The sequence below is a fragment of the Lontra canadensis genome, unplaced genomic scaffold (assembly GCF_010015895.1).
Source record: "Lontra canadensis isolate GAN:19392208 unplaced genomic scaffold, GSC_riverotter_1.0 scaffold42, whole genome shotgun sequence".
Classification (NCBI taxonomy): Eukaryota; Metazoa; Chordata; class Mammalia; order Carnivora; family Mustelidae; genus Lontra; species Lontra canadensis.
In genome coordinates, this window is record NW_022631036.1 from 5,429,990 (window position 1) to 5,451,466 (window position 21,477).

At 33.7% G+C, this 21,477-nt stretch overlaps 1 protein-coding gene across 3 annotated transcripts in view; it reads left to right on the forward strand.

Moving 5' to 3' along the window:
• MDGA2 (MAM domain containing glycosylphosphatidylinositol anchor 2) overlaps positions 1-21,477 on the forward strand; it is an 845,317-nt gene that overhangs the window by 730,737 nt on the left and 93,103 nt on the right. For all 3 annotated transcript variants that reach the window (XR_004384228.1, XR_004384229.1, XM_032871192.1), the window contains exon 10: positions 11,270-11,418. Coding sequence is in view for 1 of the 3 variants with exons in the window: in XM_032871192.1 (XP_032727083.1) it covers positions 11,270-11,418 (149 nt within the window). In the remaining 2 variants the exon portion in view is untranslated. The remainder of the gene's footprint in view (positions 1-11,269; positions 11,419-21,477) is intronic.

A 21,477-nucleotide genomic window follows, 5' to 3' on the forward strand; every position in this document is an offset into this window, starting at 1 on the left:
TGCTCCAAGAGTCCTTGGTTGTAGTGGTAAATTATAGTAGAATAACCTTTAAACCTCAGATGTATAATTTTCATAGGTGTCTCAAATACTGGAGAGGGTGGTGGGCAGGCTGTTTGGTATACAAAAGTAGTAAATGAAGTACAGAGCCTTTTCTCTTCTCTCTTCATACATGTCTTTCCTCTACCAATAATCAGCCATCTTTATTTTGGGAGGACCTCTCCACATTATTTTTCTTTAGAACATGTATTTTGTTTTGTTTTGTTTTGTTTAGCTTGGTTATTTATTTATTTATATGAGAGAGAGAAAGAGAGAGAGAGTGAGAGAGCATGAGCCAGGGGAGGGGCAGAGACAGAGGGAGAAGCAGGCCTCCCGCTGAGCAAGGTGCCTAATGCAAGACTTGATCCTAGGACTTTGTTATCATGACCTGAGCCAAAAGCAGATGCTTAACCAACTGAGCCACCCAGATGACCCAAACATGTGGTTTTTATACATACAACATTTACTTAGATATTTCCTTGTAAAATAGCAGTGGACATATGTTTCATTTCAAACTTTCTTTGCCCCCTTAGCAATTTCCTATTTATGTGCCAAATGTGAAAGTTAATTGTTTCATCAAATCCAAGTCATCTTTTAAAATGTTTGGACCAGACCCTAATCTAAACCTATTTGGAAAAAAAATCATTTTCTTCTTATTTTGCATAATTTCTAGCAAAGTACATTCAGAGTTTTAGAGTTAAAGCAGTTATTCATTTAAGTTGAAATGTTATCTGGTAAATACATATATTGATATTATATAACCCTAGACAGTATATATTTGGTGTGTAAGCCAATAACTACTTTGTATAAATATTTTATTTTCTAGGTCAGAGGTGATTCAATTGTGTTGAAATATAGATTCATTAAAGTTTAAAGAAAGTAAATGAGCATTCATTTAAATTTGTCTAATCGAGTTTTAAAAGTGCTTCAGTTTCCTATGGTTCTACCATTACCATGAAACCAAGGATGGAACTCTCCTAGAGAGTTTTATTTTACTTACTTTCTTTCTTTCTTTTTTTTTTTTTTGTGGGAGGGGATATAGTAAAAAATTAATATTTATTTAAATCTATTTCCCCAGTGCTATAACTATTTTATACAGACTATATAAAATGTAAATAGAATAAATTGCATATGTAGGTCCACTTGAATCTCCAGAGATAGCTTTCTAACTCAGCTAACTTCATAAAATAATTACTGGTTTTGAAAACCAAAAAACCTAATTGAAAGGGTCCTTGGCAGTAACTAAATGGATCTATTATTAGTAATATTTGCTGATTTTACCATGTTTGTTAATTTTTTATCATTTTAATAAAGAATTTTGACTTTGTATGGCAGATCCCTGCCCAAATGAAATTATGAACTCCTCTGAGAAGAGTCTTAAATTGGGGGAAGATTTTTACAATGGAAAGCATATCACATTAAATACTGATGTGGATATGTGTGGCTTGAGCATTTAGTGGATCGGTAAAACAGACCCTTTTTTGCAAGAAGTAATTACCCAACCATACTACTTCTGAAAACCCTACCTAGTTGCCTGTTTCAGTATGAGTGATTTCTTTCCTAATAACCAATCACAGGACTCTTGGTAAATTGTCATCTTTGCCTCCAATCATCATTTTCATTTAGCAAACATCCCTGGAAGCCATTTTCTTGGGCCGTCGTTTTAATGGCTTCTGCCTTCCTAGAGATTAAGAAGAAGGCTAAATTATTAATACTTGAAGATGATTTTAGAAGAATTTATAAAATCAGGTCTTTTGTTCATTCCACATTACAGATATTGAAGTAAAAATACTTAAGACAATTTGAACTCATTATAGTTAAATAATTTTCTAAGTTGGTATTTCTATAAACATACTTCCTCTAGATATTTAATCATTTGAAATCTATCTGTAAAGGAAAATTGAATTATATGGTAGAATATTATATTCAAATGAACTTACATTATTGAAGCAAACTATTAAAAAACTACATTACGGGATGCCTAGGTGGCTCAATCAGTTAAGTGTCTGCCTTAGGCTCAGGTCATGGTCCCAGGCCCAGGATCAAGTCCCACATGGGGCTCAGTGGGGAGCCTGATTCCCGCTTGTGTGCTCTTTCTTTCTCTCTGACAAATAAATAAATTAAATCTTAAAATTAAAAAAAAAAACCACTAAGTTAAAAGTTTGCACATAAGTCTAAGTATTTTCCTTCACTGGCTTTTTTTAAATTATGAAAAGAACATTGGAATCTACATAATTTAAGTTACTTAATAACTATTGTACTTTATGCTAATACATTTTAGTAAAGGATATGAATTGTATGAAGTTATTTCATGAGCATATCATGAGAATCCTACTATATGGTGGGGTGTGGGCAAAATAAGTGATGGGGAGTGTCAGATACAGGTTTCCAATTACGGGATAATTAAGTCACAGGGACACAAGGCACAGCCTAGGGAATACAGTCAACAGTGTTGTATAGGGCTATATGGTGACAGATGGTTGCTGCAGTTGTGGTGAGAATAGCAAAATGTATATACTTGTGCAATTGCTATGTTGTACTCCTGAAACTAGTGTAACATTGTATGTCAACTGCACTTCAATAAAAGACTACTCATTACTTCAAATCTAAAAAAATTACAGAAAAAAATAATGTCATAACAATGACTGATCATTTGAAAATGTATTGACTGTCTCTAAACAGGAAGACAAAGTATGAATAAACATTTTTCTGTCTCAAGTGCAAAGGCTATTCAGTTAAATGATTTGGTTGGGTTATAAATTGTTACATGTCTTACAATTTTTTTTAGACACGCTAAACAAATCATTAACTGAGAGATGTTGTCACTGACTTCACAGCTGTATAATATAGTTGTTGTGTTTTTGTCCCCCCAACCTCCCGCACACATATTGATGTTATCACTGTTGAAAAAGCTCTTGACATTCAGTTATTGCTGCTGTAACATTCACTTTAATTCTAAGATAAATTGTTCTTTATCAGATACAATAGTTTCTTTTGTCAATATTACTTAGATATTTTCTATTTTTTCATTCCCTCTTCGTATTAATTTACCATCTTTCTAGTCAAATAAGAATAGGCAGAATCCATCAATTCACCAGTAATTCCTTTATTATTTCCTTTTAATGAGATAAGGCCTAATATTAACTATCAAATAAAGGAAACACAAGTGAGTGTACTGATTCTTTTTAAAAATTTTTCCTCTGACTTCACAGAATTAAATCTATTTGGTCCTCTGAATGCTTCTTATGCCTCCACTTCAAGGATACTAATCTTTACATAGTTCAAAATCAAAACACTAAGCTTTCAGAAGAATGGGATACCAAGAAGTAATGCAATTCTTCACTCATCCAGGATGAGATGTATACAGTCGTTCTCCATCTCAGTTAGAAACTCTAGTGTCCATTCAAGTGTCTGAAGATTGAAAACTTAGTTTACCCACAGTATCCAGTCAGGACAAGTGTTAATTGGGTGCTTATCTGCAATGATTTTTGAAATAATCAGCCTTTCTTTGTTTCTCAAATCATGTTTTGTTGTTGTTTTGTTTTGTTTTGTTTTTAAGATTTTATTTATTCATTTGACAGAGATCACAAGTAGGCAGAGAAGCAGGCAGAGAAAGAGGAGGAAGCAGGCTCCCTGCTGAGCAGAGAGCCCCATGTGGGGCTCCATCCCAGGACCCTGAGATCATGACTTGAGCCGAAGGCAGAGGCTTTAACCCACTGAGCCACCCAGGCGCCCTTGTTGTTTTAAGTCTCTTATTACAGGGGTGTCTGGGTGGCTCAGTGGGTTAAGCCTCTGCCTTCAGCTCAGGTCATGATCCCAGGGTCCTGGGATTGAGCCCCGCATCGGGCTCTCTGCTCAGCAGAGAGCCTGCCTCCCCCTCCCTCTCTGCTTGCCTCTTTGCCTACTTCTGATCTCTGTCTGTCAAATAAATAAATAAAAAATCTTAAAAAAAAAAAAGAGTATCTTATTACAGGTTTCTTGCCCAGGGCTTCTCACTCATTCAGTCCACTCTCTTCTTTTCCACCTGTTATAGTTAAAAACTGTAAAATAGATTTGTATCATATTCCTGATTAAAAACTTAGAAAAAACCCCATTTCCATAGAAGTGATTCTTTCTTTTCTTTTTTAAAGATTTATTTACTTATTTGAGGTGGGGGAGGGGCAGAGGGACAGAGAAAGAGCAAATCTCCAACAGACTCTCTGTTGAGTACAGAGCCCTACATGGGGCTTGATCCTAATACCCTGAGATCACGACCTGAGCTAAAATTAAGAGGGACACTTGGGGTGCCTGGGTGGCTCAGTGGGTTAAGGCCTCTGCCTTCAGCTCAGGTCATGATCCCAGGGTCCAGGGATGGAGCCCCACATCAGGCTTTCTGCTCAGCAGGGAGCCTGCTTCCCCCTCTCTCTCTGTCTGCCTCTCTGCCTACTTATGCTCTCTGTCGTCAAATAAATGAATAAAATCTTTAAAAAAAATTTAGATAAAACTAAGAGGGACGCTTAACTGACTGAGCCACCCATGCACCCCAACTTTTGTTTTCTTTTTAATATGACTCAAGATTCATTAATTTGAAGAGAAAATATTTATGGTTCCAATGATTGCAAATTATTTCTTCTGTCCTGTGGAGGAGTGACAGTTACATAGATTTTTGCTATAAATTATGTCTAATAGATCACAATGAGTAATCTACTGCCTTAGCTGGGCTATGATTCTGACGAAACACAATGTGACTTGTCTTTGTTTGTTAGTTTCTGCTAAAAATGCATACAGGCACAGAGCTATGATTCTTGTGATTTTAGAAGCCTTAAAAAGAAACAACAACAACAGTGCATCATCAATGTTTTAAGGTTCCCTTAGTTCTCTGCAGCTACTCTTACTGCGATAATAAATACACATTTGAAAAATTTTAAATTGTTTTATTATTTTTGATACTTTGCAAGTATGTTTTTATAAAATTCCTTGATTATTAACATTTTGATTATTAATTTAGTTTTCATTCAGTTTGTTGATTTCCCTGAGTTCATTCTGGGAAGTAAATATCAGTAGGTTTTCTCCTATTTAAGTGAGTACCAGTTAAAGTAATTGGAGAATAATTGAACTATACGGTAAGTAGCAAACATTTTATCATACCAAGACACATCATAAGTTAGAACTCACCTATTCCTGTCCTATTTAAGCACATGAGTGTGTTAGCAGTTATGTAACAGCTGATGAGACCTGTTCTTCAAAAGTGCAGGGTTTGGTAGGAAAGATGGGCACTGCATGCTACAGTTGTATCAGTTCCTGTGGAAGCTCTAAAATATTGTCTATAATATATTCATTTTTCTCCACGAAAGGCCATGCTTTGTTTCTTCTCTTCTTTTTCCCTCCATAAGCCATTCTTGTCTGTCTGAACAATTTCTTCTTTAAGATCTACAAAGATGTCAGTATGTCCCCTATGAAGCCTACCTTTGATCCCAATAGAGAGTATTAATCAATCTTCCAAAGAAGGTCTCATAGTATTTATCATTCTCTGTTGTATTTCTTCAGTGGTCTTGGGCATACTTATTTATAAATTCTATTTTATGTTTCTGTTGTCTATAGACTAATCCAGCTGTTCATTGGCTTTCTTAATCACTCATAGTTGAACATTTTCTTGTGTATCAGTAATGGATTCTGAATTCAGATTCATTGAGGTTTAATTAAGAGAAATTCTCTGTGGTCTAAATTGAGAGCCTGTCTTTCAAAAGTAACTTGATATTGGATTTACTCAAGTGCTCCAGTGGTGTCACTGGACAAGGATGATTTTTTGTTAGTGTAAATTTTTTTGTCATCTTCTTATCCTGGTGAGGGGAAAATTTTTTCTAGTAGACTCTGTCTGAGACAGCTATTTTTACTGATGTTGATTATATGTGGTGGCCTCATTTCTACCTTCTCATCTTGCACTGGCTCATTAACCTCATCTTCTATGGGCCTTAAGTTGTACTCCTAAGGGTATAATGACCAACAACACCCCTTTCTTCTCTATACTTTTATTCAGTGCCGGGTTTTCAGTTCTGTGCTTTTTGACCCTCAATGAATAATTCTTTCATGTTTGCAAGCTTAGAGAAGCATCTAAGAAAAATTTCGGTCATACTTTAACATTCTTAGACCAGGAAAGTGACATATCATAGCTTCTTACTGTATCTTGAACTTTTAGCTGACGCATAAGTATTGTGAAATCCCAACTTACTTTTCAAAAGTTATTTGCAAAATAGAGTAAATGTATTTTTATAGAAATTCTATTTAAAATTTTGAACAATTAAATAATTTACCTATGTATGTTTTAAGACTATTTTAAGATCCAAGATCCATATATATATATATATATATATATATATATATATATAAATATATCTAAAAATTATCTGCTAGTTTAGATAATGAATGTAGTTCTAGGTCATTTAGTCTAAAAAGATTTAAACTGGGACAATGTTGCATAAAAATTAAACTAGAATATAAAAGAGAAAAAAATTTCTTGGCATGCCTGCTGGAAGGAGGAAAAATGCCCAGAAGATAAAAAGGAAAAAAAAAAATTATGAATGCTTTCTGTGTTCAGCCAGCAGATGTCATGTTTGGTTGTCAAAGCCTATGATTATTATAAGGGTGTTTCCTTAGTATTACGGTATGCTTCCTACAAAATGGTTGTATAAATATTAAATATGACTGGTTCTGAAATCAGAAAAATTTGTGTATGTGTGGGATATTTTTTGTTTTATTTTGTTTTGTTTTTTACTTTTAAGAATTATTTCTTAAATAAAATTAGAAAGCGCTTTTCTTTGCTGGTTAATCCAAAACAGATTTAGTACAGATTTGCTGAGACATAAGCAATAATATCTATATTTAACTGTAACTAGTAAAGATTTTGTCTTTTTCTTTTTTTGAAGGTTTTATTTATTTATTTATTTGAGAGATTAGAGAGAGTACATGAAAGCAAGCAGGGGGAGGAACATAGGGAGAAGGAAAGCAGACTCCATGCTGAGCTGGGCTTGATCTCATGACTCTGAGATCATGAACTGCGCCAAAATCAAAAGTCAGACACTTAACTGACTGAGCGAGTTAGGCACCTCAAAATCATTTATCAGTAATTATTTTTTACTAATCAGTATTTCTTACATACCATCTAAAAACTTTTTCACCATTAACTCTGAGGTGTTGTAATTCAACTACAATTTAAAAATTAACAAAAAAATAAAATAAAATCTTCAACTAAAATAAAACTTTCTCTATGAGTCAAAGTCTAAATTTGTAATGGAGCCTGTTTTATCTGATTATTTATTAATATCAAATGTTGTACATCATCACCTTTCCTATTCTGTTCCTAAATTTATCTATCATATGAGATATTGGAACAGATCTTCTCTAAATTATTTCCTATAATTATGTTCCATGAACTGGTATTACATATTATGCTACAGTAATACAGATATATCAAATCAGATAAAATATTTAAAAAATATACTGGAGTGAAGCCTGGGTGGCTCAATCATTAAGTGTCTGCCTTCAGCTCAGGTCATGATCCCAGGGTGGTGGGATCGAGTCCCACATTGGGCTCTCTGCTCCACAGGGAGCCTGCTTCGCCTTCTCCCTTTGCCTGCCACTCACCCTTGCTTGTGTTCTCTCACTCTTTCTCTCTGACAAATTAAATGAATAAAATCTTAATAAATAAATAAATAAATAAAATAAAAATATACTGGAAATCCTTCATAATAGTCTGCAATTAAATGTAAAGATGATGGAATTTTACATTGAAATTCGATCTATTTGGAATACTTAAGCATTAGATGACCTTGAAAAGAATCTTGATAAACAAATTCATGTTAATCACAGAGTCATGAGGATTTTTTTGACATTCAAGGTTAAACTGCTTCAATAACCTTAAAAGTATTTATTTAGGTAAACAATAACATCTTGAATTATGGCAATTTACATTTATGACAGGTAGCCAGTTACTCTCCAGGCAGTCAACAAAGAAAATAGGATTAGATTACAGGTATTAGAAACATGAAATGGAATTTATAAATTAGTATGCTTAGTACAATTAAAGTAGTACAATAAACACTAGGCACCCTATAGACTTGAGACTCAGAGGTGCTTTAATGGCCACTTTGTGGAAAGTCACCCACCTCAGCCCTGCTAAATGACTGGTAGGTATTGACCAAAAAAACCTCTGGTAAAGAGAAAATCACAGTCTTCTGAGGTAGGCCATTCATTACACAGTCAGAAAGGATTGGTAGAACATTTCAACATCAAATTTTTTTAATTAACATACAATGTATTATTCATTTCAGAGGTTCAGGTCTGTGATAAATCAGTCTTACACAGTTCATAGTGCTCACCATAGCACATACCCTCCCCAATGTCCCATCCCCCAGCCATCCCATCCCTCCCATCCCCCTCCCCTCCAGCAACCCTCAGTTTGTTTCCTGAGATTGAGTTTCTTAAATATGTTTCCTTTTAATATCCACCCACTGGTAGTCATCTTATTTCACAGATTGGTTAAAATTTGTCTGATTTTCTTTTTCTGTGATAAAATTTCAAGTCGTAGAAAACTGCATCTGCCTATTTTTGAGAGACTTTTTTGTTCTTTTCAATGCCAAACAAACTGCAGGTTATGACTCTACTCTCTGTACTCATTCCATTGGAATGCATCATTCATTTTATGAACAAAGTGATGCTTTGAACTAAATTGAGAGAGCATGAGCATCTACGCAGGCATACCAGTGGGGAGAGGGGCAGAAGCAGAGAGAGAGAGAATCCCAAGCAGAATCCTGTCTGACGATGGAGTCCACAGAGGACTCAATCTCAGGACCCCGAAATCATGACCTGAGCTAAAATCAAGAGTCAGAGACTTAAGCAGCTGGGTCACCTAGGTGTCCCTGGATGCTTACTTATAATCAAAACCCCTACTCCTTTATCTAGGCTACTATTAAATGCACATCCTCAATAACATTTGGTCTCAAGTACAGGTTATCAATGACGTTTGGGGTATTAATTTCCTTATTCATAATATTATTTTCCTCTCATCTAGATTTTGCTCTTAAGTGTTGCGGGCATGAATTTGTGTTATCACTTAGTAATAAGGAAAAATACCATAAAAAGATAAAAGAAACAATAAAGTGCATGTGATGGTTCTTTTCTAGAGATCTCCTTCTATGCAGGAGATCTCCTTTCAATCCATTTTCAATTCAACTGAATGAATATCCGTAGAACATTTTTTTTCAGTGCATATAATGTTGATGTGGGAGAATTTTTCAAAAGTTACTAAAATTCAGATATTTAATTCCATGTATTTAAATTCACTTATAAACTTAACAAAATTCAAATTTGGTTCATCTGATATTATTTTTTTTCATGGTGAACATCTCTGGGATAATAGAGACTATCACTTCTATTCTTAGTGGGCAAAATCCATCCTTTAACTATCTGTTAGAAATTTTTATGAGCCAGCTCTCCTGCAACCACTAGATGATAGATGACTAAGGAAGAAATATGAAAAACTGGGTAAGAGAATTTCCTGCGAAGAGAAACCCGTAAGGAAAAACCCTTCAGGACATTAATATTTAACCTAATTTTATAAAAGAAAAAAACAGAAAAGATGTTGAAGGAGAGGAGTGATAAATGTACACCTTATTAACTCATCGTTCAATAAGAACTACAAAGCTTTTGAAAAATCTAAGAAATGTTAGCAATCTCTATGAGGACAGAGGCTGTACTTCATTGTATCCCCACTGGCAATATACTATATGGCATTAATAGGTTCTCTTTGGATATTGTTAATTTAATTTAATAAATAAATACTTATAGGTAAAAAATGGAAGGTATGAAAATAACTATATTATAGAATATCAAGAAGTTGGATCTATAATTCCAAATGGTCTGTGCACTTTTCAATTTGATAACCGAGAAAAAAAGCACAGATGGTTTGTATATGTCATATACATGATATACATTTCATATATCCTTAAAATCTGAATAAAGTCTTCTTTGTTATTGGTCCAAGTACTCATGTCATTATTAAGTCTTTGGATAATTTCAAATGTATTGACCAAACACAATATAAACACAAATTATCATTTTCACTGACTTTTTTTTTTTTTTTTTTTTTGACAGAATTGATCATTCACTTGCTGATAATACTACTTTTGACCTCTAGGATGCCACAAGTTTTATTTTCCTCCCATTCGCTGATTTGTTCCAACTCAGGCTTTGTTGAGGTTGTTATCTGCTCTCACCTCTCTTAACCTTGCATTGCCCCAGTGGTCAAGCTTTAGCCTTTTTTTCTTTTTTTTAAAGATTTTATTTATTTATTTATTTGAGAGAGAGAGAGTATACAAGGAGGAGAAAGGGCAGAGAGAAAGGGAGAATGAGATTCCCCACTGAGCAGGGAGCACAATTCAGGGCTTGATCCCAGAACTTTGAGATTATGACCTGAACCAAGGGCAGATGCTCAACCACCTGAGCCACCCAGGTGCCCCAGGCCTTAGTTTTCTTCTCTATCTACTCACAGTCCCTTGGTGATCTCTTCAGTCTCATGGCTTTAAACTTAAAATCTATCTATATGCTTATGGTTAATAAGATTATAGCTCTAATTCTGACCTCTCCAGAATTCTAGACTAGTATATACCACTTGATGTGTCCGTTTAGATCATTCAGATCAGGAGGGAGACAAACCAAAAGATACTCTTAATCTTACAAAACAAACTGAGGGTTGCCAGGGGAGGGGGGGATGGGAGACGGTGGTGGGGTTATGGACATTGAGGAGGAGTCTATGTGCTATGGTGAGTGCTGTGAAGTGTGTAAACCTGGTGATTCACAGACCTGTACCCCTGGGGCTAATAATACATTATATGTTTATAAAAAATAAAAAATTTAAAAAATAATAACTTCTGAAGTTCTCCCCCCAAATTTGACCTTCCCATAGTTTTTCACTTCAGTTGATGGAAACTCCATTCTTTCAGTTCCTTAGACCAAAACACTTGTGGTCGAGCTTGATTCTTCTCTTCCTCTCACACTGTTCATCTAATCAACCAGGAAATCTTCTTACATCTGTTCTCAAAATTCTCCAGAAAATTGGTTAGATGTTAATAATGACTTTTCAAATAGAAGAATTACTCCTGGGACACATGGTAGAATGAGGTAAAAGGGCCAAAAAAGAACAAGCATGTTTGACTGTCATATGTCATCATTCAAATTTAAGCATTCTTTCTATTTTTAGGAAAGGCCTATGCTCCAGAATTCTATTACGATACCTACAATCCTGTGTGGCAAAACAGACACCGTGTTTATTCTTACAGTCTGCAGTGGACACAAATGAATCCTGATGCGGTAGATCGGATTGTTGCATACCGGTTGGGTATCAGGCAGGTGAGAAAATTAATTGGTGTCTTTTGTTTTTTCTGTTTGTGGTTCTGTGAAGGCCTTGTTATTATGATATGTTGCTATAAATTTTTAATCATTTTGCATATTCCAGAATGTATTTTCCCACATGAAAGATAATCGTGCTCTACATAGAATTGTTCTGAGTTATCCATAAATGTTTGGAATTAATTTACATTTTCTACTGTGCCAGAAGACATTTTAAAGTGACATCCTTTGAGCCTTCTGAAATCCTTCACAGGGAGATATGCTATAGAAATTACATTGGATTCTTGCTATGAAAGAGACATTTAGGATGTGCTCACTCTTACCTGTGCTGCATAATTCTTTGTCTTATTTCCTAAGGAGCTAGAAGTCTTACTTATTTTTAATCAAAGGGTTTCAAAGTATAGAGAGAGGATATTTTAAGAGTGAATTTAATGTATCCGAAGGATAAAAATAATTTAGCAGAAACAATCAAGTACAGTGTTTTCCTAAGGTAGCTGAAGATTATGGGTTTTGTGAAAATAGATCTTTTCGAATAAACCATCCTTAAGCCTTGTTATCCTTTGTTGATGCAAATGATATTTCTGAAATTTAAATATAGGTCTTTACATCATTTCCTATTTACATAGTATATTATCAGGGGTGACTGTTTCTGTATAATAAAATGTTTTCCAAGAGTTATTTGATCCCCTCACAACTTTGTATTATCCACAGATTTAGAAAGTGTTGTTTTCCACTTCCTTAATGAAATCACAGAATAGCATTTTGAGTTTCCACAGTAAAGAGGACAAAATTTGTTTGGAGGAAGATTGATCAACCACCAATAACCCACTCAGTTGTATTATCATAAAACTAGTGTTTTTCTACCTTGTTCAAGAAGTTATAATAAAAGGCTGTGTAAGATACAGCATTCAAATTAGGATAAATTGTTAGTTGAATATTCTTGTCCTTGTCTAATAAGCAAAATGAAAAAGAAAAAAAACCTTTTCTAGTGAATGTATCCTGGTATTTGGTAATCATCACTTTCTTGTCTAAGTATTCACAGGTCGCAGACACAGCAGACAGCAATGGATCATTGAGAAACTTTCTTTTTATCCCTCATTTACTTCAGTTCCTAAGGATATCTGAGTAAATCTTAAACCCGTATCAAAATTATTTGTTCTATTTGTTCTAATTTGATGATAATCTTCTCTGATAGAGAAAATATACAGAAGAAAGTTTAGCAGTTCTTTCTCCTTCAGCTGGTGGACTTTTTTCTTTTTCTTTTTCTTTTTCTTTTTCTTTTCTTTTCTCTCTCTCTCTCTCTCTCTCTCTCTCTCTTTTTTAACTGAACACAGCTAACATTTATAGATCTTTCATATTTTGAACTTCTTAGAGCATTCTTGACTTTAGACACATCAACTCATTTTCTAAGTCCTTAAACTTGATTTGGTCATTCACATTCATCTTGTATTATCTCTATTTTGAAATACCTAAGAACTGAATACCAAATTGCTATCTGTAAAATTAAATTATTTTCCTTACATGTCTTTTCCTTTTTTCTGGTTATAGTTTTATTTGCAATGATAGAGTCGGGAGTTCATCTTTAGTTTCTCACTTTCTTTAGGTATATTTTTTTGGAGTATCTGGGAAATGGCTCACTGCTCCCTGTAAACCTGTTTTTGGTCTGCACAATTTTCCCAACTCTGATCATTGTTCCCTTCCTTTGTTCTCACGGTCCTCAAAACTTTCATTCCCAACATCTCTACCTTCTACACCAAATTCAGCAGAAAAGTAGTTACCATAAGTGTCTTCCCCCCAAATACATTTTTAGTAGAATTAAACTTCCTCCTGATAGAGATCCGGCTAATTGAAGTCCGTCCTTCTCCTTTACATCTTGTAAATGAGTTATTATTACTAATAAATAACTTTCTGCACTCTGTTTCGCTATGATTACTACACTATTTTCCAATGGCAGTTTCTCTTCTTTCCAGATTTTCCTTTTCTGCATTAACATCTCTTATAAATTCCTATCTTTATGTTTCTGAATCATAAAACTAGTATTTAACTCCCTGATATGCAGTGACATACATTTTCCAGTCACTATGTTGTTCCTTGTGAACAAATTAGGTAATTTCCCCATACCCTGCTACTTTAGAATAAATTACATATGTGTGCCTATTTGTGTATAATTTTCCCTATGTTTTTATAAATTATGAATTCCAGACATACTTGGCTTGCAATTCTAGCCAGCCTAGCCTCATCATTTTTAGCTAGATACCCTTGAGCTGGTTTCTGAACATACCTAAGCCTAGGTTCCTACCCCAAATTGAAAATAATGATACCTATTGGGCAATTTCATGTAGAGTGGAATATATCTGCACTTGTCCCAAAGGCCAGCTTCCCCTGTGCAGGGCACTCCTTACCTGAACATCTGTGACAATTCTTATGCTCAGCCACCAGAGTTGTGTAAGGACTTAAAAAAAAAAACCAAAAAACAAAAAAAACTGCCTTTTGAGACCTTAACACTGCTACTACTTTTTAGTTTTATTCGGTATGCCATACATCCTAGGCCTAAGTATTATTCCAAGCCATGATTTTCACAAAATAATTTCTGAACATTTTGTCCCTGTGTCTTATTTTCATTTCAAACCTGTTGTCCTCCATAATATCCATTTTACAGACTCATATTTTTCTCTTCCACCTTGAGTCTTAGTCTAAAGCCTTCTTGATCAGATCAGTAAGGCTGCTGCTAATACTATTCTTTCCAAGTTTGTTAGATTCATGACTTCCACTAGAGGAAAACATACTTCTGGTGTTATAAGCCTTAGTCAGGAAAACAATTCCTGTCTCTCACACAATTTGTGAGGCTAACTCTTTCCTTGCCAAGCTTCTTTCTGGGTTTCTTTATTCTTAGGATTTTCTTTTATGTGTAGAAATAAGTATTATTTTTCCTATGGTGCTTTTTTATGATGCTCCATTTTAATTGGTAATTTTACTCAGATACTGTGTCTTGCCATGGGAGAGAAAGTTTGATACATATTTTGGGGAGATCTCAATAAGGAGTAATGGCCTCATGTGGATCTGCCAATGTGAATAGGAAGATGTCGTTTGTAGAACAGAAAGAACGTGTGTATCCACTTGTTTTTGCCAGTACCATGTTCTTTACACTTAAGCCTTACATGAAAAAATCTTTACATGCAAAATAGCCTCAAAGACAACATTTCTTTTGAAAATTTCCTTATTCACAAAAGCTCAGGATGATAGGGCAAAAGCATCCTAGATACAATGAAAGTGATACAGTTTTTTTAAGACTATCCCCTTGCTTAATAATAGAAAACAAAGGTATTAAATTTAAAATAAAGTTATTTCTTCTGTAATATCTTAGAAAATTTAGATGTCTCCTTTCTCAGGTATGTACATTTAGGTATCAACTTTTTTAAAGATACAATCAGATACCAGCACTTAAAAAAAAAAAATTCTTGAATTCTGATCTGATGGTCACTGTAATGAAGATTTTATATTACATACAAATGGCTTTTTTTTTAATCTCCCAAGCTATCTCAGAATCCTGAATCAAGAGATTTTGAATATAATCACTGTAACTTAGGTGATATTTAAATAAACATTAGGAATGTACCCCCAGCAACATAAGTTTTAAAAAATGGATGTTCTTTCTTAGTAATTAATATTTATGCCTTTGATTATGAGATCAACTTTTCTTCAAGGAATTATTAGTAATTAATGTCACATATTTCCTGTTTTTAACGACTTATTACTTTAGCCTATATTTTTATTTTGAGCCTATATATCTAAATAATTTCTTCTATCTGCAAAATATATAGGTTAGCTAGGGCAGAGCACCTCTCCTTTTTATATTGAACATGGCTTTGATTATGTAATACATTTCTGTATTGGATGAAGTCTGAAAAACAAATTTGATTTTTTAAAAATTAATGACAGATTCCTTTCTAGAGATCCCTATTTTGTTTTTAAGTGAGAAACTATTAGAAACCTTATCTATTCTTTAATTAAGGTGATAAAACCACTGCTTTGTTACTAAAGTTTCAGCTGGATGGAGTTGGTGGACTCAACCCAGCATTTCTGCAACTTTCTGGTGAAATTGGTTGATTATTTCAATTAAGCTATTTGGTCTATATTTAAATATGATGAGGAAAATTGTCTTCAGATTTGCGTGTTGGCTTATATACTTTTCTTAGGAGTTTTTGCAGTGTATTTGAAAAAAAAAAAGACTGGCATTCTGGAAGCACTGTTTTAAGAGACTTAAAAAGAGAAGAAATATATCATGTGAAATCAAAAATATTAATGTGTGGAAAAAAGTTTTCTCAAAATCTTAATGTCCTTAATTTACACTTTTTAGGCTCAGCTAAACAATTGTTTAATCTCCTTAGACAGCTACTAGCCTCTAATTACTTGCTTCATTTGTTGCTCAACAGCAAAGAGAAAAGGTTATTTGAATGTCTGTTTCCCTTGGTATCTAAGGAATTAAGAAACAAGGAAAACTGTTTCTGACTCATCTGAATATACATAAACAACAAAAACATTATTTGGCTACATTTGAAACATACACAACTGTAGTTTCTAATAATAAAGAATTTTAGAGTTTTATATATTTTTGTGCTCTGCCATAAGAGATGCACAATGAATGTGGCTTTTTGAGTGTCCCCTTTGGAGAGCAGGATGTTTTATTGAATAAAATAAAATTGCCACTGTTCCTGCCTCTTTGAATTATGACATATTAAAATGCTTAGAATTATCATATTCACTTGATCACACAGTCAGTCAATAAAACTTGAAGTAAATTAATCCTACAGTGATTACCAGGAGTTCAAAAAGGAAGCATTGCCCTTTGAGTCTTGTTAAAGCAATTGCTATCACAGGAATAGGTACAAAATGCCACAGAAACAGCTATAGAAGTGGTTAGTACTGCCAGGTAGTGGGCTTAAGAGACGTGATCACCAATGTAGAGACTGGTTTGTTAGTTTTTAATAGGTTTATACTCAATTTCTTTTAATAAATAGTAATCATTAATAATGACTAATCAAGAAATCACTAATTGCAAGTATACTTTTCAGTATAATTATTAGATGAATTTATTATCAATTTCAGTTTGGTCTTCATACATGTGACTGTAGTGACTGAGACATAGCTTATTTTTCCTTCCACTTAAAACATTTTTTGTTATTTTATTAAATAATTTTTTAAGTAAAGGCCTCATGTTATAGTAGATCATAGTAATTAAAATTTATAAATTTATTATATATGCAAATGACTGTATGGGTGACATTGTGGTTATTAATATTGCTAAGTACCTAGTTTAATGTGTTTATAGAAGCAGAAAATTTTAAGGAACAGGCAGTATAATTGGTTGGTCATGGGGGATGACTTTTTATGCTTTAGCAACTTGAATAAGGAAAAGTACTAGCAGTCTACAGATGCTGAAGTGAGTGAGATTAGAGCAATGGACATGATTGACTGAAGCCAGGTGGACAGATTTTGTTGAGAGAGATGTTTGGAGGAACTATTTGACATAGGGCATTTAATGCCAGCCTAGGGAAGTCTGTGGAAAATTGATAGATAATCTGGATTCATTGCATAGTCTTAAATCATGAATAAAACGGCATCTTCTGTAGACTAATCTGATCATATCATATATAGTATATTAAATGATACTACAATAGAGGCAGAAAAGAAGTTAGGCACTTTTGAAGTAAGGTTGAGTAAGATTTAGATTAGAGTCATGAAGGGGAAAGATAGAAAAATCGAATTAAGAAAATGTTGAAATAGACAGAACTTGAATATTGATTTAATTTTTGAGAAACGATTTTTAAAAGTACAGTGACTTTCATTCCCTCCCATTTACTTCAGTCTCTTTAGGGAATGTTCTGGAAATCATCAAATATATAGAGGAAGAAGAGAGCAGGCGGGAGAAAGTTAAAGAAGCCATTTTGTTAATGGTTTCTTTGGCTCTGGAAAAGAAATAAGCCATAAGCCAGTTCATAAAAAGTGATTATTTCCATCTTCCAAATCAAGGATACCGCACATTTACTCTTCATGTATTCCCATAAATGCTAACTTCACAGTGTATTTGCTAGGAGGAATAAATATAATAAATTTGAGAGATTCTGATGAGCCATGGGCCTTTGATGTGAAAGGCTTTGTGAAATAGGAGTACTTTGTCTTGGAAGATTCCAGCTACTTTTTGAAGAGTTTTTCTGAGTCTGTGGCCCTTTGTACAGATTTCATTTTGTGTAGTAATACTGCTCAGGAGAATTTTCTTGACCCTGAATGTAGTGGAAAATGAGCAACCTCAAAAAGACTTTTGGAGTGAAAGAGTGTTAAATTATTGACGAAAGTAAGATATTGAATCAAAGTTTGCAAGAATGATCAGATTTTTAAATTGGACTTGTTAAATTTGAATGATAGTGAACATAAACCAAATAAAGGGAGCCTGGTTGGGAACATGTTACTAGAATTTGAGTGAATACTTCCCTTTGAATATGTTAGCTTATGGGCAGAAGCATTAGACTCAAGAACTGAAGGCAGCAGAAATGTAGAGAACATAAATTTACTGCATGAACACAGCAAGGAAAGAGGTTCCAGTGAAAAAGAAATAACTATGAGGTAGAAAAATCTGCTGTGTCAGGGAAACTAAGGAAAGAATGTGTGAATGTGTTGGGAAGGTGGTATTTGTGCTTTCAAATACCTTTTAAAAGTTTAAAAAGGCCTAGAGTTAAAAAATACTTAAAACCAGTGTTGGTTTTTTAAGGTAATTAAGTTAAGGGGGCGATGGAATAAAAAAAATCTAGTAGGTTTAATGTTACTCCAAGGTCAACTGATTACAAGTCAAATTAAATTACCCTGAGCCTGTCCAGGTTTTCCATTTGAATTAGTACTTTATTAAGAAGAGAAACCTGATTGATATCTTTCTTTGGATATCTTTCTTTGGATAAAAGAACACTTCTTAAATGTCTAAATTGCATCTCCTACAGTCTGTAAATACATGGTTATTATGGATTCTAAGAATTTGCTCCCAAAGAAACTATCCAACAGATATTTTATATATATATATACACATATATATATATATATATATATGTGTATATATATATATAATGTATTCTGTGCTATTATATATATTCATAGTCTTAAGTGACTGGTATTATAAAGTTCAGTGGAATGCAGTCATTTATTCAACTACTTATTTTTTTAAGGTTTATTTATTTATTTCAGAGAAAGAGAGCGAAAACACAGGGTGGGGAGGGGCAGAGGGAGAGAAAGAATCTCAAGCAGTAGAGCTTGATACGGGGCTTAATTTCATGAGCCTGAGATCATGACCCAAGCCGAAATCAAACATCAGATGCTTAACTGACTGAATCACTGAGGCACCCCTTCACCTACTTTTAAGGGGAAAAAATACCAGAATTTGAAATGGAGAGTGGACTTTGGATTAAGAGTCCTTTTTAAGTTAAGCTTTTTATTTTAATTATAGTATAATTAATATACAGGGTTATGTTAGTTTCAAGTATACAATGTAGTGATTCAGCAATTTCATACAACACCGAGTGCTCATTGCAAGTGTACTCCTTAATGCCTATCTCCAGTTTTACCCATCCCCCACCCGCCTCCCCTCTAGTAACCATCAGTATGTTCTCTATAATTAAGAGTCTGTTTCTTAGTTTGTCTCTCTCTTTTCCTTTGCTCATTTTTCTTTTGTTTCTTAAATTTTACATATGAGTGAAATCATATGTGTATTTGTCTTTCTCTGACTGACTTATTTCACTTAGCATTACACATTCTAGCTCCATCCATGTTGTTACAAATGGCATGATTTCATTCTTCATTATGGCTGAATAATATTCCTTTTATATATACCACTTCTTCTTTATCCATTCATCTATTGAGAAACACTTGGGCTTCATTTTCTTTTTTTCATGCTTTAACACTATGCTAGTTATTTGAATTCAGATTTATATGTGAATTTATACTCTGTATTTGTACTCTCTTTACTATATCTATTAATAAACTGAACACACTGTTTTCTTTGTGTTATAGCAGTGGTTTTCAAATTTGAGTTTACATCAGAATCACCTCTTGTGCTTGGGAAAACAGTTGCTGGACCCCACCTCCACAGTTTCTGATTTAATGGGTCTGGGGTATGGCCCAAGTGTTTGTATTTTTAACAACCTCCTGTGTGATCTGGATAAAGCTGTTTCAGAGCCATACTTTGAGAACCACTGTTCTATATTGCCCTTCTATATTGAACAGACTAAGATCAGATTCCATCTTCATCTTTTGGCATTATCTTAACATTAAGATTCCTGTATGATCTCAATATAAAAGGAATGGGTAAATGCTCTTTCAAGCACAGAGCTTGGCATATGCTGTTCAACACCATTTGTGGAATAAATAAATTTGAAATGTACATCTTATAATGGGTAACTTATAATGGGTACAGTGGGTCTCAACCAGAGCTGTATCCTCTTCTTATGCGTGGATTGCTGTGTCTCTAACACCAGTGATTATTAAAAATATTAGTCCATAGTTGATCTTGACAATTTACCTGGTAGACTGAGAACTCAAATGCAAATGTTTTCTTTGCTTCTTCCGGGAAAGAGATACACAGTTCCTTAGGCTTATATTTGTATATATTTCCAAGTTTTGTTGTTTTTTTTAAGAAACCTATCAATGAGGTATTAAGTTACTTGATTATGGTATGTATGAACTAAAATTTACATCTGGTAGTTTCCTAATGACTAACTTAATGCTTCACGAAGGAATGTGACCACCTTGAAACACTGACACAACTCCTAAGTGACCATTCCCTCAAATTTCAAGAATGAATGGTTGTCAAAATCATCTTGAATTGGTAACCATTTTCTATTACTTCTTTTCATTTTTAATTATAAATTACCATCACTTTACCTTTATCATTTTCAGTTTAGTTTCTTAAGTTGCCTGAAAATACAGAGTCATACATATTTTGATGCCATTTTCATAACAAAAGCCTGATTAGTTTTCAGCAGTTAAAATATTTTAATATAAGTGGCTGGAACAAACAATATTTACCTTTGAATAATAAGTGCTGAACATGACATATTTTTTAAATATTACATAATATCTACTGCTTTACAGTTGCTTGATAATGGCTTGCCTGCTTTTTTACAATTTTCTGTTCTATTTCAAAAAATTCAACCAAGGAATGCAAAATATCATAAAGTGTTTAAGTTGCCTTAGGGGACTCCAAGTCCTGGAAACTATTTTTGAAGGGATAGAGCAGGAGATTGAGTAGGAATTTGAAGGCAGTAGTTGAGTAGCATTGTCATTACTTACTCTCATCAGCTGTTCTTGAAGTATATAGACCATACAGTCAGATAATATTCTAGGTGCCCTATATATACTGCGATATTTAATTATTTAATCAACATAATGAGGTAGATATTACTGTTATTCTATGTTAAGGATGAAGAAAGGGGGAGGTTAAGTAACTCACCCAAGGTCAGAGAGTTAAATCAGAGGAGAAACTGGGATTTGACCCCAACCCATTTGGTGTGGAGTCTGACAAGTGTAATTCAGCTGACTATTATTATCTGAGCCTTGTGTTTTTTTCTTTATCTTTTTCTTCTTTCCTCTTCCTTCCCCGTCTTCTTCATTTTTAAATGGTAGACTTTCACCTTGTTTTCTAACTTCTCTTGTAATAATTCCTTATTGAAATTTAATACCTCTTTTTATTAACTTTAGTTGTTATACATATTTTAATTCAAATTATATACTTCTGTGTTTATATATCTATGCCCACATAATTGAATATTATATTTTTATTCCTTTACTCTTTTCCATATTTGAGGATACATCTGCATTTCCACTTACAGTGTCTATATTTTATGCAAACCTTTCTGACTTCGGAAATCTTTTCCTCAGTTTGTTATTTTATAATTTATTCAATTATGGCATGATATGAATACCTGTTTTTGCTTTTTTAATGGTAAATGAGGAAAAAATAAAATAACTGTTTGGTTTCAGAATAAACAGAAATATAAATTAGAAAAATATGCCAAAATA